At 37.3% G+C, this 16,138-nt stretch overlaps 3 protein-coding genes and 1 pseudogene across 3 annotated transcripts; 2 read left to right on the forward strand and 2 right to left on the reverse strand.

The window, feature by feature from the left end:
- The first annotated feature begins 1,078 nt into the window (after nt 1-1,078).
- LOC108847023 (cytosolic sulfotransferase 15) lies at nt 1,079-2,381 on the forward strand. The gene has a single exon (XM_018620193.2). It carries the CDS (start codon nt 1,116-1,118, stop codon nt 2,193-2,195), a length of 1,080 nt encoding a protein of 359 aa, XP_018475695.2. The 5' UTR covers nt 1,079-1,115; the 3' UTR covers nt 2,196-2,381.
- On the reverse strand, nt 2,379-4,602 carry LOC108847024 (protein LNK4-like; annotated as a pseudogene).
- A 101-nt stretch (nt 4,603-4,703) lies between these two features.
- LOC108846426 (26S proteasome non-ATPase regulatory subunit 7 homolog A) lies at nt 4,704-6,466 on the forward strand. Its single transcript, XM_057005511.1, has 7 exons — nt 4,704-4,949; nt 5,176-5,268; nt 5,339-5,423; nt 5,541-5,689; nt 5,782-5,872; nt 5,964-6,107; nt 6,277-6,466. Exons 1-7 carry the CDS (start codon nt 4,760-4,762, stop codon nt 6,434-6,436), a joined length of 912 nt encoding a protein of 303 aa, XP_056861491.1. The 5' UTR covers nt 4,704-4,759; the 3' UTR covers nt 6,437-6,466.
- A 5,698-nt stretch (nt 6,467-12,164) lies between these two features.
- On the reverse strand, nt 12,165-13,256 carry LOC108846957 (fasciclin-like arabinogalactan protein 21). The gene has a single exon (XM_018620133.1). The coding sequence runs from the start codon at nt 13,254-13,256 to the stop codon at nt 12,165-12,167; it is 1,092 nt and encodes a 363-aa protein (XP_018475635.1).
- Nucleotides 13,257-16,138: the final 2,882 nt, after the last annotated feature.

Below are 16,138 nucleotides of genomic sequence, written 5' to 3' on the forward strand. Positions count from 1 at the left end.
CTTGGGAAGCTCAAATTTTGTTTTTCTTCTTTGCATGTAAACACTAAAAAGTGGTAATGGTATGGTTGGTTTACTCACTTGGTCTGGAAGCCCTGTGTGTACCAAAGTTTGAGAATATGATGGTGAGACTAACTATTTCCAATGGTATTTCAAATTTTTACCTTTCAACATAAAAATTGCTTCATGGAATTGCTACATTTAAAAAAAAATTGAAACCAAGTATAATGTTATTCAAATTTGAAAAATATCTTTTTCATTTTTTTAAAAAAAATTGGAGAGAAATTTTTAGTTATAAACTGGTTTTTAACTTTAAGATTTTCTTGTTTTCTGCTTAAATAAATTACATGAATTAATCTTATCCAATTAATGTCAGATTTTAATTGTTATTTTTATCTAATTAGATGTTGATCGCGAAAAGGATGAAAATATCAATTCTCAAAAAATTTAGGTAGATTTAGAAGAATCTAAAATAAATAAAGTATACCTTTGATTACTTGATAACCACTGGAGTACATTAAAGTATCTTCCTAAGTACATTAAAGTATCAAAGCAAAAGAAAGAGTCCAAGTGGTTATGCATATCTCTTTGATTACTTGATAACCACTAGAGTACAAAATCAGGTTATGCATATAGACAAGATGTAGAGGAATATGGTTTAAACTTTAAAGTCGTAATCAAGGAGATACGTATCATTGTCCATTAAAGTAGGCCTTAAGTTACTCAATTGCTTGTCTATAGCTGTCGACTTAAACAATAGATAGCATAAGATATTACGAAAGGAACGTAGGCTCCACTTATTTAGTGCATCAACGCATCTAATACCAGGGTTGCGCATAACGGCATGTCGATAAATAAACTGTTCAATGTCGACACAGTTGTCTTTCGAGAATACAGATAAAATGACACGTCACTCTTGTTAAAGTGTACAGAAATGGAATGGGCCAAACTAATATCCAACGTGCGTGATAAAATCTGAGATAGCTCTCTTCTATTCACAACTCATCTCTTTCATGCATTTTACGTTATTATATAGACAGCAAACTCGCTAAAGAAAACATATCAAACAAAACATAAATATTCTAAAAAAAAAAGAAAAAAAACAAACACGTTTTACAATGGCGACCTCAAGCATCAAGAGTGTTCCACTAATGGCGATCCCAAGTTTCTCCATTTGCCACAAGCACGAGCTCCTCAAGGAAGAAGTCAAAGGCCGAGACCGGAGACGCCAAGAAGAAGAAGAAGGGCTAAGCGACGAGTTCTTGGACATGTTGGACTCTCTTCCTAAGGAGAGAGGTTGGAGAACTCGTCACCTTTACCAGTTCCAAGGCTTCTGGTGCCAAGCCAAGGAGATTCATGCCATCATGTCCTTCCAGAAACATTTCAAGCCTCTCCCAAAAGATGTGATCCTCGCAACCATACCAAAGTCCGGTACAACGTGGTTAAAAGCTTTAACTTATACCATCCTTAACCGACACCGGTTTGATCCGGTGGTTTCTGACCACCCTCTCCTCGCATCAAACCCTCATGACCTCGTACCTTTCTTGGAGTACAAGCTTTACGCAAACGGAGAAGTTCCAGACCTCTCCGGTCTCGCCACTCCAAGAACGTTCGCAACGCACGTCCCGTTCGGTTCTCTCAAGGGCTCCATCGAGGAACCGGGAGCGAAGGTTGTGTACTTGTGTCGGAACCCGTTCGACACGTTCATCTCCTCGTGGCATTTCAGCAACAGCGTGAAGTCGGAGTCGGTGAGTCCTGTCTCGTTGGAAGAAGGGTTTGATCTGTACTGCAGGGGAGTGATCGGGTTCGGACCGTTTTGGGAACATATGTTGGGGTATTGGAGAGAGAGCTTGAAGAGACCGGAGAAAGTCTTGTTCTTAAAATACGAAGATCTGAAAGAAGACATTGAGTCTAACTTGAAGAAGCTTGCGAGTTTCCTGGGCGTTTCTTTCAGTGAAGAAGAGGAAAGAAAGGGTGTTGTGAAGGAGATAGCGGATCTGTGTAGCTTCGAGAGTCTAAAGAAGCTGGAGGTGAACAAGTCAAACAAGTCGATCAAGAACTTTGAGAATAGGCACTTGTTTAGGAAGGGAGAAGTTAGTGACTGGAGAAACTATCTGTCGCCTGTACAAGTGGAGAGATTGTCAGCCTTGGTTGATGAAAAGTTGGGTGGGTCTGGTCTCAGGTTCAGATACTGCTGAACAAGGTCACGTGTTCGTATTTATTTCAAATAAATATCAGTGAAATTTGCAATAATGTTTTCACTTGTTTGTATGTGTTATATAGTTCATGCAGTGTGTGTGTGTGTGTGTGTGTGTGTTACCGAATGTATTGATAAATATAAATGAATATATGTGTATGTGTTCTATATATAAGGTTATGTACTATTTGGTCATGTGGGTGGGGATAATAAGCTAAAAACACCAAAGATATAGATGTTAGATGTACATTAACTTCACCTCATGTTTGGTGGATGCATGTTTCTCATGTTGGATTCCAATTTTTTGAATGTGAGGTTGGCGACGGCTCTGTCTATTGAGTTCGTTTCCAGTTCAGTCTTCTGATCTCTGTACCTACTGAAACATAAAGGATGATGATGAGTCTTTACTCATGTAGACACAAATCTGTTTTTAAGTAGATAAATGAAGAAAAGTCTCTCTAACCTGGTTCTCTCCTCAAGGAACTCTGATTCTGACTTGTGCTGTGAGTTCTTGGCAAGGCGGTAAAAGGTATCTACGGAAGCATTTGCGGGTATCATCAGTCAACAATTATATCAAAAAGTTTGTTATTACAAGACTGATCAACTATCAGAAAAATCCCAAACCAAGATTGTAGGCAAGAACTCTAAGAAGCATTGCTGTCCAAGCCATCATTTACTACACCTGGAATGAAAGAAACAACAGACTCTTCACCAATCAGATGCTACCTGCCTCTGACCTCTTTAGGCTCGTTGACAAAATGGTCCGGAACACAATTTCTGCTCGCAAGACTAGAAAGCAATTCAGGAATCTTATGGCCCTTTGGTTGAATTAGCAAAGTGCCTTTTTGATGTAGCGGAAGCCTTAAGAATAGAACTAGAGATCCGTTGATTCTAAGAATACCCGGATAACTAGGATAATCACAATGATCTTATTTAGTCTAAGAATGCCTAAGATCAATGTCTTCTTAAATTCGTTGAGATCACCAATGATCTACCGAAAACAAGGAACAAAAGAGAAAACTCTCAATTTTATTAATCAATCAAAAACTGAATACAAGATTAAGCCAAGACGGCTATATATATAAAACCATAAAACCCTAAAATATTAAAGATAATTATCTAAAATAATTAATAAAAACAATAATAAGATATTTGGAATATTTCCAAATATCTATCTACATCACTTTTAAAATGAACTCTCTATTTTGTCAGCATGTTTTTTCTCTGTTTTTGCCATGCTAACAAACTCTAGTTTATAGTCCATCCTATAAACTTTTTTCATATATATGATATTGACAGTTAAGCAAAAAAATAAACTTTTTTCATATATATGATATTGACAGTTAAGCAAAAAAAGATTGTAGGCAAGATCACGATCAGATCATCACACTCACTTTTTATGTAGCTCTCTGTAGATTATGCAACACTACTTCTGTAGATGGTTCCGAGATCTCCACTGGTACTTCCTCCTCCTCGAACCAAAAAAAAAAACAATGTTCCACCTTTTAACATCTCTACTATCATATACCTAAATAACCTTCCTTGGAACATCAATAGTCATAAGATGCGTCTGGACCAAGTAAACGTCACCACTAGACTAACATCACTTTATTGCTACATAGATAATAAAAAATGGAGATGTTTTTACCATAAGAGGCACGTCATGACAATTCCCTGGAACATTCTCCAAAATGGAATTTCTTCAGTAAGAACCGGAAACAAGAGACAAAAGATGAATACCAACTATATTGGAATCCATTGAGCTTTTTATTTATATATTAATGTGTCGATAAGAGTGCGAGGGATTATACAAGAACATATCATCCATCTGTTGAGTCTCATCCAAATCATGAAGCCAGGAAACATATAGAAACAACCAGCAGTCTTAAGCCTGTTTCATTCTTCTTCTTCTTCTTCTTCTTCTACTACTTCTTCACTTGTTCCCATCTACATCTCCATCTCCTTGTGACTGTATAATCCACCGCTGAAGCCATTGTTAATCACATCGAAGTCAAAGTCTTTCTGGGAGTTCATGCTCCATTCACCCCACATATCAGGAGATGGATATGAATCTGATGTCTCCTGATAGTTAGGTACAACTAGTTCCTCTGTATTCCTCCTCGAATAACGACGATCCATGCTTAGTATTTTCAGCTGTTTGCAAAACAAAAACATAACCAATAAACCAAAGTCATTGTTTTCAGAAACCACCAGAAAAAAGAACATATGAATCTTTTTATGAACTCACCTTTGTTCTGGTCTGAATGAAATATCAAGTAGATTGTGAGTTTATTTGTGTATTATCTTGGAGATTTGTGAGCGACTTCAAAAAAGAAGTAGGAGTGCACACCTGAGTTTTCAAAGTATTCTCGTGGCTGAGGATTCACAGACAAGATTTGTGGCTTATATTTCTCCTTCATCTAAATCAACTCTTTCATTGGTCAACGTGTTTGGTTCGGTTAATTATATCAAAGTGAATTAAGAGATATAAATAAGCCCATTAACGTATTAGGAGATATAAAAAGGAGAAATCGAGTTACTAGGAGCGAGACTAATTTTCCAAACATGGATGCCATAAACACGCAGCAGATATCATCAGCAAGGAAGATCGAGAAGGTGGTCGTTCATCCACTCGTCTTGCGTAATATCGTCGACAATCACAACCGCATGGCTGGGGCCTCGGGAAAGCGTGTTGTCGGTGTTCTTCTCGGCAGTAGCTCCCGTGGTATCGTTGGTGTCACCAACAGCTACGCAGGTTTGCCTTCCTCTCCCTATCTTCGATCTCACTGCCTTTTATGCACATTAGGCTTCTAGCTAGATGTATCATGTATGTATGGCAGCAATTAGGGTTTTAGGAAAAAAAATATTTTTTTAGGTTGTATTTGAGTTTGCATAGATGCTTATCTCTGGACACTGTCAATAGAACCTACCTGTTGCTTGCAGCATATGACTTGTTTAACATGTGTTATATTTATTTGTAGTGCCCTTCGAGGAGGATGACAAAGACCCAAGTATCTGGTCTTTTGATTCCGACCACCATGAGTACATGTTGCGCATGTTCAAGGGCCTTAACGGTACTTCTCCGAACCTGTAGCTTAGATTATATATGATCATGTTTTTGACAGAAAGTAAACTCTTTTTCAGACAACGAAGATGTGGTTGGTTGGTACAGCACATGCCCTAAACTCAGAAAGAATGATTTGGCTGTTCACGCTTCTATCTTTAGGAGGTTAATTTCTAGCTAAATTCATATTAGCACTCTTATGTTCTGTTGACGGGTCTGATTTAACTTACAGCAGAGCCTTGTTTTACTTTCAATTAAAGAACTTTCGTTTTACTACTGCAGCTGCGGCTATGTTCTCAATCCAGTTGTGTTGGTCACTATTGACGTCCAGCCTCAACCACTTGGAATTCCCACAAAAGCTTACTTTGCAGTGAAGGAAGCCTTCGTCCCTCTGTCTACAGAAATTGCCCCTCCTGAAGTTGATCATATAGGTATGTCCAAAATGATAAAAGCCTTCTTTTGTTATTGTATCTGAGCAAGAGGTCTTCTGACATGTACGTGGTTTATTCGTGATTTCTAACAGGCGGGAGTGTCCTGGTGACTGAGATGACTCCGGGTGGTGATAATGGCTTGGTGGATTTTTTGGAAGATTACTACATGTATGTCAAAAACAGGTGAGGGGTTTTTCTTTTTTTTTCTTCTCCGAGTTTCTTGTATCTTATTATACAAAGATGTGTCCTTAATTACTGGTTTTTGATGATATAGTGTTAGGATTAGCGTTTCAGGATATGACACTTCGCTTGATGCTGTTGATCTTGTTGGATATTTGGAGAAGCACTTTGAGTCATGTGGTTCTGTGGAGGACATTATGGTGCCGAGACACCCGGTAACCAATGCGATTATCAGCAGGTTTGTATCAGTTTTCTTTTGTCCAAAAATAAATAAATAATAATCTATTATTATTTCTAGCAATGTCTGTTTTGTTTTTCATGATGTACTACTGTGATCTCCTTACGTCTGTTTGTATCATTTTAAATATTTCATTATTGCTAATGACAATTTGTTTGTTTTTATCTAGTTCTACTACCGTGGTTCTCCGCGGAGAAGGTGCAGCAGATAAGGCGTTGGCTCTCAACGGAAGTGACGTTGGAGGATGGAGAGTGTCTGTCACCATTTTACCACCCGAGCTGGATGAGATGAGCTCTGAGATGACTGCCCGCGAGTTTGCTCTTGGTTAAGCCAGCCGCTGAGAACCCCTGTTAAAATTATGTATGCGCATGTTTATTTCTTCTCTTGATTGTGTTTTTTTAATTTGCTAGCCTAAAAGACAAACTCAAAATCTTCTTATCATCTTCTTGATATTCTTGTAAATTATGTGATCAAAAGATTAAGGTATTCTTTGACCATAAAAAAAGATTAAGGTATTCTGAAATTGGTTCTCAATCAATTAAAAAATATAAGAATGGGTCTTTTATCAATTTGGTTCGGTTTAATTAATATCAAAGTGAATTAAAAGATATAAGACAAAATATATACATGGATATGGTTTGTCTACAAGGGAAACAACAAGAGCTAGAGATGGTGAATTATGCACGTGGGATGTCTAGAATGTGGATATCCCATGGATTACAAAGTTGGAAGAAGAGAACATATCAGGAGCTACAATCTCAACTCCAGAGATCATCAAACACTCTAACTGTGACGAGACGAGTTAAGTACACTTCTTCTGGTGATTATGAGATCTTGGTAAGGATCTAGTGTCTTGAGTAAGGCTTATCAGGTATTGAGCAAGAATGTGACGTCTCATGACTTCATATAATTAAATGTAAACTCAAACAAACAATTAACATAGTAGTAAAAATGCAAAAAAAAAAAATTAAAAATCAGAAAACAAAATCTGCTCTTAACACGCGGTTAAAAAATCTAGTATTATTGAAAAGTTTTCAATCCTTCCTCATATATATAAATATAAAGTAATATTGATATCAATCCTCATATCATATATCTTTAGAATTAAAATATTTCTAAGATTCTCATGATGAATATATATCTTTGCGATTTGAATAGATTAATTTTTTTAAGATGAGAAACTACTCTACCCTAATAACTTCACTTGGTTAGTTTTGTAGCAAATTATCTGCAATTGTTTTTTCTTCCTTTCAAAATGAAACTTCTGGTTACACAAACCAGCGTGTCCTTGACTTCTTGCTGTCATCTTTGTTTCTTCTTCTTCTTTGTATTTTTTTTCTTGGTAACTGGAATTCTTCTTCTTTTGTTCGTTTGTTTGTTTAATCAAAGGATACCTTTGTATGATTTTTATCAAAGGTTAGAATATTTACAGTTTTACAATGTTTTTAAACGAAAGGGAGGAGCATATAAAGAAACAAAAAATAGCACTACACACTAAAAGAGTTTTAAACCATGATATTATTATATAAAGTTTTAAGATTCTAGAGACAAATCTTTTCGGAAAATCCAAAACAATAATAATTAAGTGAACACAGGATATAGTTGAAAAACATAAAAATATATTAAAGTAGAGTTTAGATGTTGAAACGCATTTCACAGGGTTAGGGTTGTCAACGATATCAAGAATATACACTTTCCTATTTCTCTCTATCGTATCATTTAGAATTAATGTATAGGAATATACTAACTTGCACAACACTACTTCCTCTGTATAAATGTACTTATCTCATATCAATATCAATTATCCTTTGATCATATGGTATCAGAGCATACGATCTAACCTAAATCTAAATTTTTCTTACCTCTCCAGCCTCCTCCTTACGATCTCTTCCTTGTCTCTCTCCCCCTTCTTGTTTTCCTATCATCAATGGCGAACATTGCCCCCACCACGACAGCAAACATGGACACTCTTGTCACCAACCATGGACCTCTCCTCAACGTTAACACCTCCAACGTTACCAAGCTCAACACCTCCAACTACCTCATGTGGAGTCGTCAAATCCAGGCGCTACTTGATGGTTATGATCTGTCCTCCTTTCTTGACGGATCCAAGCCAATACCGTCAGCAGTCATCACCGTTGATGACAAAGAAGTACCCAACCCAGAGTTCCTGGTTCACAACCGCCAAGACAGGCTGATCTTCAGCTCCATCCTAGGAGCTATCTCTCAAGCCATCCAACCCCTCCTCTCAAAGGCCAACACTTCAGCTGAGATCTGGACTATCCTAGCGTCGACCTACGCTAAACCAAGCAGAGGTCACATTAAACAAATCCAAAACCAATTGAAAAATTGGAAGAAGGATACGAAGACCATATCAGAGTACCTTCAAGGAGTCTCAGCCCGTGTGGATCAATTGGCGATGCTTGGTAAGGTCCTTGATCTTGAAGACCAAATTGAGCTTGCCCTGGAAGGATTACCTGCTGACTATAAGCAAGTGGTGGACCAGATCGAGAGCCGTGACACTCCCCCCACGTTTGATGAGCTCCATGAGAAGCTGCTGAACCATGAAGCTCGCCTCCTCACTGCTCAAGCATCTCAGTCCTTCCCAGTCACTGCGAATGTTGCGTCCAACAACTACCGTCCGTTTCAAAGGAACAACAACACTCGCAATCCACAGTGGCAAACTCCTAATCACCCCAACCCCACTGGAACTCGTCCTCCACGTCCATACCTTGGCAAATGTCAAATCTGCGGCATCCAAGGACACAGTGCTCGTCGCTGCAACCAACTGGCGCAAAACACTGGACTGCTCCCTGCGCCTAGAGGCTATCAACCCCGAGCCAACTATGCTTCCCCTAACCCGTGGCTGCTTGACTCAGGAGCCACGCACCACATCGCCTCAGACTTAGCCAACCTCTCCCTGCATCAGCCCTACTCTGGTGGAGAAGAAGTCATTGTGGGAAACGGAGCTGCCTTGCCGATCAACCAAACTGGTTCAACTCTTTTAAACACCTCTACTCGCCCTCTCCATCTAAATAATATTCTTCATGTTCCTGCAATACATAAGAATCTTATTTCAGTATACAAACTCTGTAATACTAATCAAGTCTCGGTGCAATTTTATCCCTCTTGTTTTCAGGTGAGGGATCTCAGAACGGGGGTCCCGTTACTCCAAGGCAATGCCAAGAATGAGCTATATGAGTGGCCTATCTCCCTGCCTACCGCCTCAACCTTCTTCACTGCCATCAATAACCTTAAAACCACAATCTCCGATTGGCATTCAAGACTAGGCCACCCATCCTACCCTATCTTAAAAACTATCTTATCTCAGTTTTCTTTACCTTATTTCAGTTCTATGTCTCAAACTTTATCTTGCAGTGATTGTTCTATTAATAAAACCCATAAACTATCTTTTTCCGAAAGCTCTATCTCATCTTCTCGTCCACTACAATATCTTTTCTCTGATGTATGGACATCACCTATTCTCTCTATCGACAACTACAAATACTACCTCATTATTGTCGATCACTACTCTAGATACATCTGGCTATACCCTCTCAAATTTAAATCCCAAGTCAAAGAAACCTTCATTCGATTCACTGCCTTAGCTGAAAACAAATTCCAAGTCAAAGTGGGTACCTTATTCTCTGATAATGGAGGAGAGTTTATCGCACTTCGTGATTTCCTCGCCTCCAAAGGTATCAGTCACCTCACCTCACCTCTCCACCCCATACCCCTGAGCACAACGGTTTAGCGGAGCGGCGACACCGCCACATCGTGGAAACCGGCCTTACCCTACTCACCACTGCCAAACTACCTCTCCCATACTGGACCTACGCCCTTTCCACTGCTGTTTACCTTATCAACCGAATGCCCACCCAAGTCTTATCAAACCAATCTCCTTACCAAACCATCTTCAAAGAAAAACCCAACTATACAAAACTCAAAATCTTCGGCTGCCTCTGCTTCCCGTGGCTCCGGCCTTACACACCTCACAAACTAGCTCCTCGCTCCATCCCCTGTATCTTCCTTGGCTACTCTCTAACACAAAGCGCCTACCTTTGCTTAGACCAAGCTACCAATCGAGTTTATGTGTCTCGACATGTGAAATTCGATGAGACAAGCTTCCCCTACACCCCTCCTGCTCCATCGACTTCTCCTACCACTCCCGAAAACCAAACCTCTACTCACTCACCACCAACCCAAATACCCGTAACCACTCCACTCAATATGGCTCACTCGGCACCCTTAGGAGGAACGGCCACTCCGGACTCCGGTTCTTCGCCTGAAGCATCACCGGAATCTGCACAATCTCCCGTAGCGTCTCTGCCGAGCTCTCACGACCAGACATCGTCGCATGACGACAATACCGAAGCTCTCTCCGCTGAAGGAGATGACTCCACGTCAAGTGGATCAGCAAGTTTGGGCCAAGACTCTAATGTGGCCCAATCTACAGTTCCTCAGCCCACAGTTCAACCTCAGGCCCAACCCACACCAACTCCAAGCCCAACAACATCTCAGCCCAGTCACTCCTCTTCTCCGTCGTCTCCTCCTCCTCCGACTGTTACGGCCCCGCCTCAAAATCAGCACCCGATGCGAACTCGCGCAAAGAATCATCTTTGATATGTTCTCCTTCAGACTTGCAGTGTGGTCTGAATCATCTTTGATAGTAGAGGGGGCCTGGTACTCGCCAAACCCTAGTCTCATTCGAATTGGTTCCACAGGAGGAGGCCGCCATTGACTATTTGGTTTAAAACTGTCCGTGTCATTAAAATATGTAACATCCATCATTGTTTCCTCCTTGTGATCAAGCACGTGACGGACAATATTGAAAAATATCTCAAGAACGGGCTCAATACTAGGATCGCCACTCGTGTACTGGGAAGGCGGTGGCAACCTCCTCGTATACTCGAGAGTAACCTCATCGAAAAACCCGCGCCTGCTATCAGTTGGGTTCATAAACTGAAACGTAGGCTCAAACTCGGGGTTCATAGACACACTCCTCATTAACTCTTGCTCAAAATGCATCCCACAACTAGCCGCAATCTGCGCTGTGAGGTAAACAATATCACGCTCCTTGCGCGTGATCCCGGGAGGTTCTTGAAGAACAGTCTTTGCCGGAGTTTGGTTTGAATTCTTTTCCCCTTGTTGCAAATCGTTCTGTCTTGAACTGGACATTTCTTTTTCTTTGTTAAGATTAATACACAATCAACAGTGACAAAAAAAAGATTAATATAAAATCAGATTCTTCACGTAACTTGATTATCAGATTAAATCTATATATATTAAGCAGAGGTTTCAAGATCAAATCGGAAAAATCATTAATATGTTCATTGGAGAAGACAGGAATACTCAGACAAGGAAAAAAAAAGAGATATAAGAAACACCGTGACCTCCAAGGAACAGCTGTGCTCGGGATAAGCGCCGTGACCACGAAGAAAACAAATAGCTTCGAAACCCTAGGCTAAGTATTTATACGAACGAAACTCTTATATCAGTTGGGCTTCTATAGTCCGGTCTATAATGACATCCACGAAGAAAATAAGTTAATTTCGTTAAAAATAAAAAAGGAGATTACAGAGGAGTTAAACCTAAGCAAACTGAGCTTGATGTCAGAAAAAAAAACTAAGCAAACAGAGTCCCTAGTAAAATTGCTAAAAAATACACTAAAGTCAAGACTTTCACTAGTAAAACTAATAAATTGGGGTCAAGACTTTCGGTAATGTAAAACTAAATGATATATGATTAGAGGTTTCAACTAAATAACTTCAATAGTATGTTGTCAAGTTATATTTATGCAAATGATCTCTTTGAATAGATTTCTCTTGTTATAATTCAAGCAGAGAAAAACGAAACAATGAAATAATCTGTGTGTCTAGATCAAAAAAATGAAGCAGTTAAAGACATTTGCTCCTGTTTTGATAAAAGAAACAACAAATACAAGTGAAACATAATAATGGTTTTGTTATACAGAGACAGTATTGTTGTGGAAAAATAATTAAATACTTGGATATGTGTCTATTTATTTACAAGGGAAACAACAAGAGAGATGGTGAACTATGCACGTGGGATGTCTAGGGTGTGTGATATCCCATGGATTACAAAGTTGGAAGAAGAGAACATATCTGGAGCTACAATCTCAACTCCAGAGATCATCATCAAACACTGTGACGATGAGTTAACTACACTTCTTCTGGTGATTATGAGATCTTGATAAGGATCCAGTGTCTTGAGTAAGGCTTTATCAGGCATTGAAGCGAGTTCTTTGTTGGTTAGCCGTTGAGCAAGAATGTGACGTCTCATGACTTCATAGAGCAACGGAGAAACAGATGACAGTGAGACCAGACTCGGTGTGGCTAGAATCGTTACTCCTCCCGTCAAGTTCTTGTGTTGATCTGCGATGATCATGTTGAGAACAGAGTGCAGTACGATTGCAAATGGCACATACCCGTTTGAACTTAGCAGCTGAATGATCCGAGTCCAATCTATCTTAACCGGGACGGCTTCTCCTTCTTCTGTAACGGTTTTGTTTGTATCAGATTGACATAAAGATGAATGAGGGATATGATCCATGTGAGGCTGCAGAGGAGAGAAGGTTCCAAGAACTCCGTGAATAACCAATGAATCTCCAAGAAACATGTCCGGATGTGAGATCATGACATGATTCACTTCTGCTGTTCTTGATTCTTTATCGACGGTGGATATTTGAACGCTATGGTGACGGAGAAGAGTTGGGAGGAGACAGGTTCCTTGAGGCTTCTCTAGGAGGTCCTTCATCGAAAGCCTTTGAGGGAGCGTGTGATACTGAAGAAGCTGTTTCAGAAACAGAGGAGGAAGAGATGACGTATTGAGCAAGGAAGAGTCGTCAATAGCAAAGAGGGTGGTCTTTGGAGAAGAAGAAGAAGAAAAAGAAGAGAGGAAGATCTCAGGGTAGATGTGGAGGAGAGTGGTGATTGCTTTGAAGTTTGATTGGTGTAAAGCTTTTGAGGCGTTTAAAGAGAGAGGATGATGATGATGATGAGTGATGGGTCTGTTAGGTTTTGTGATGTTGGAATCTGGAGGTGAAGGGAGAGTGGTGGAGACGGCCATGAAAGCTAAGGCAATAGAGAGGACGAAGTAGACAAAGCAATCCAATGAACAACAACCCATCTCAGAGACTTGCCGCCAAAGAAAGCAGAGGATCAGACAAAAGAAAATAAGTTTGGTGGATGTGATTCTTTGGAAGTGAACTGAAGAATGCACTTGTGAAGAAGTTAAAGTGGTGGAAACATTCTGTCTGGAAAAGGAAAAAATGGGGATGTGTATTAATATGAGTTGAATAGATTCAACCAGTTGAAAAGATAAGGAAAAAAAAATCCACATTGAATGTTCTAACCAATAAGAGAAATTCAATTACTCCACCTTGTTAAAAGGAGTAATGAGGATCAGATAATCTTTTCTTCTAAAAAATAGACTTTAACTCATCCTTATTATTTCAAATGAATTATGGGCATCGTAAATAAATATTTTTTATAAAAATTAAAACTACTAAAATTCATCATTTTTAAACAAGTCATTATTTTGCTTTAATATTGATATTATTAACCAATAAAATTGTATTTGAACAAGTCATTATTTTCTGTGAAATATATATATGAAAAAAAGTTATAACTGATAACTGTTATTTATATGAATATATCAAATAAAAACAGAAAAAATAAAAATAATAGGATATGATGTTGAAATTTTGTAAACAAAGTCATTGTATATATGGATGTTGAATAAATCTTGACTAATTATGTAAAAGAGAGAAAATGTGATGTGGATAGTTAACATCCAAAGTAAGAGAAAATTTTATTGTTTTTTTTAGTAGTACATCTATCTATTGTTTTTTGTTGTTATAGAGAAAAGAGAACTTGACTAAAAAATCTGCCCAAAAATTGTTACACTCAACATTATTGATTAGATCTTATTTTCCCGTGCATCTTGTGTTTTTTGCCGTCGGATCTTCATGGTTTATTTCTCTCTTTCTATTCAATCTTTGTTATTTAAGGTTTGTATATGATTCTACTTTATTCAATCTTGTAAAACCTATAATAAGAAGTTACAAGAGGAATTTTGTTGATGTAACATTTAAAAAATATGGAGCGTTACAGGGATGAAAACATAGAGAAATCGACTATCGTATTATTGGATGAGGAATTTTGTAAGACTAAAAACATAAGTGGATGAAAAACTGAAAATATTAGGAAAGAATTTCGACGAAGAAGAAGAACAGTTTATCTCCTTGAAAATGAGGTTTATAAGAGCACATCCAATGGTGTCAAACCCACCAAAATTTCTTACAGCTGCAAATATCAATAATTTGTTATATTTTCATTTTTAAATAAATTTAAAATCAGATGAAAAAGATGCACCAATTACTAACTGACATGTGATGGTAAGTATTTATTTTTTTCTTTTGGTGGGCATCGATGCAAACAACTCAAGATGTTGTAAACAACTCAACTCTATATTAATATTTAACTATAAGCCAATTTTATTAGACATATCATATTATGTTGATCAAAGTGATTATAGAGAAGACATGTAACAAATCAATTATCAAATAATGACTAAAAGATGGATATTAAAAATAAGTTAATAGTATTGGAACTAGAAAATTACATTAAAAATTGTGAAATTTTGAAGAACTGTTTTACTAATAATAACTATATAATTATAAAATAGAATTAAATTTTGAAAGTTTCAAAATCATTTTATATTTTTATTTATACTATTATATTATTTAATGATATATTAATAATGAATATGAATTATTAACATATTCTAAAAACTTGCCAAAAATACAAATCAACATTAAATGTAAATGTTTATGTCATAATTTGAAGAAAAAAAAATTAAAAGAAATTTGTAGTATGGCCCTGTTTGTTTTGCGATCGCTGACGCGGCTACCAGTGTTCAAAATTAAAGGAACAAAAACAGAATTCAAAAGGCAAAATAAAAGATTTGGTGAAGGAATCTTTGGGTTTTGTGGCGCTGGGAAAAGAGAGAAACATATAAACAAGGTCGCTGTTTTAAAGGATTATTTGTGAAATAACCAAAAAAAATAAAATTAGTTTTTAAGAGAGAGATAGGAAGAAAGAAGTGGAGAGAGAATGAGTTTTTGGTTATTTTGTGAATTTAATTTTTTTTCTTAGCTACTAGATGCAATTTCCCCTGTTTTATTTTTTTTGGCATCTCCCTTGTTTTATTTAATTAGGGACACCGGAACCACCGAATTCCTTCACTATTTTGCCGCTGCGTCTTCTGTTACACACTCCGGCAACCAGAAAAGAAAAAAATCATGCGTAATTTTTAGTCGTGGCGATCTCAAAACGAACATGGCCTATTTTGAAGAATTATTTTAGTAATAAAAATTTATATACTTTAAAATATAGCTGATAATATTTTGAATTTTTAGTGATTATTATATTTCTACTTTTTATTATAATATTTATTTTTATATTAATGATGATCTTTAAGTTATTACCGTATTTTAAAAAACTTACCTAAAATATAAATTAACACTAAATATAAATGTCTATGTCATAATTTGCTTCAACCATGTCATCAATATTAATGTGTCATGTCATCATTTTTATTTCAAAATTAATATGGTGTTAACATATGGTAAATCAATTTTCAAATATAGACTAGGGATACCGTAATTTTACATGACTAATTAATTAAATATTAAAAAGGAATGAAAAAAAAGGAAATTGCAACTCTGGTTGAAAAATGTATTTTTTGGTTGAATTAATTTAACATTCATTTCAAAAAAAAAAAGGAAAATTCCACCTAGTATATACACAAAAAAAACAAATTTCATTAACTAACTAAAAACACTCCCTCTCTCTTACTTTATCTTCCTATCTCTCTCTACTCTCTCTTACTTTTTTTATCAAATTTCTCTCTACTCTTTCTCTAAAAATCTAATTTCACTTTTCTTTTCATGGAAAAAAAATCTAATTTCACCTTTTTTTGGTTATTTAGCAAAAAAAAAGCCCATG

Source organism: Raphanus sativus, chromosome 3 (assembly GCF_000801105.2).
Source record: "Raphanus sativus cultivar WK10039 chromosome 3, ASM80110v3, whole genome shotgun sequence".
Classification (NCBI taxonomy): Eukaryota; Viridiplantae; Streptophyta; class Magnoliopsida; order Brassicales; family Brassicaceae; genus Raphanus; species Raphanus sativus.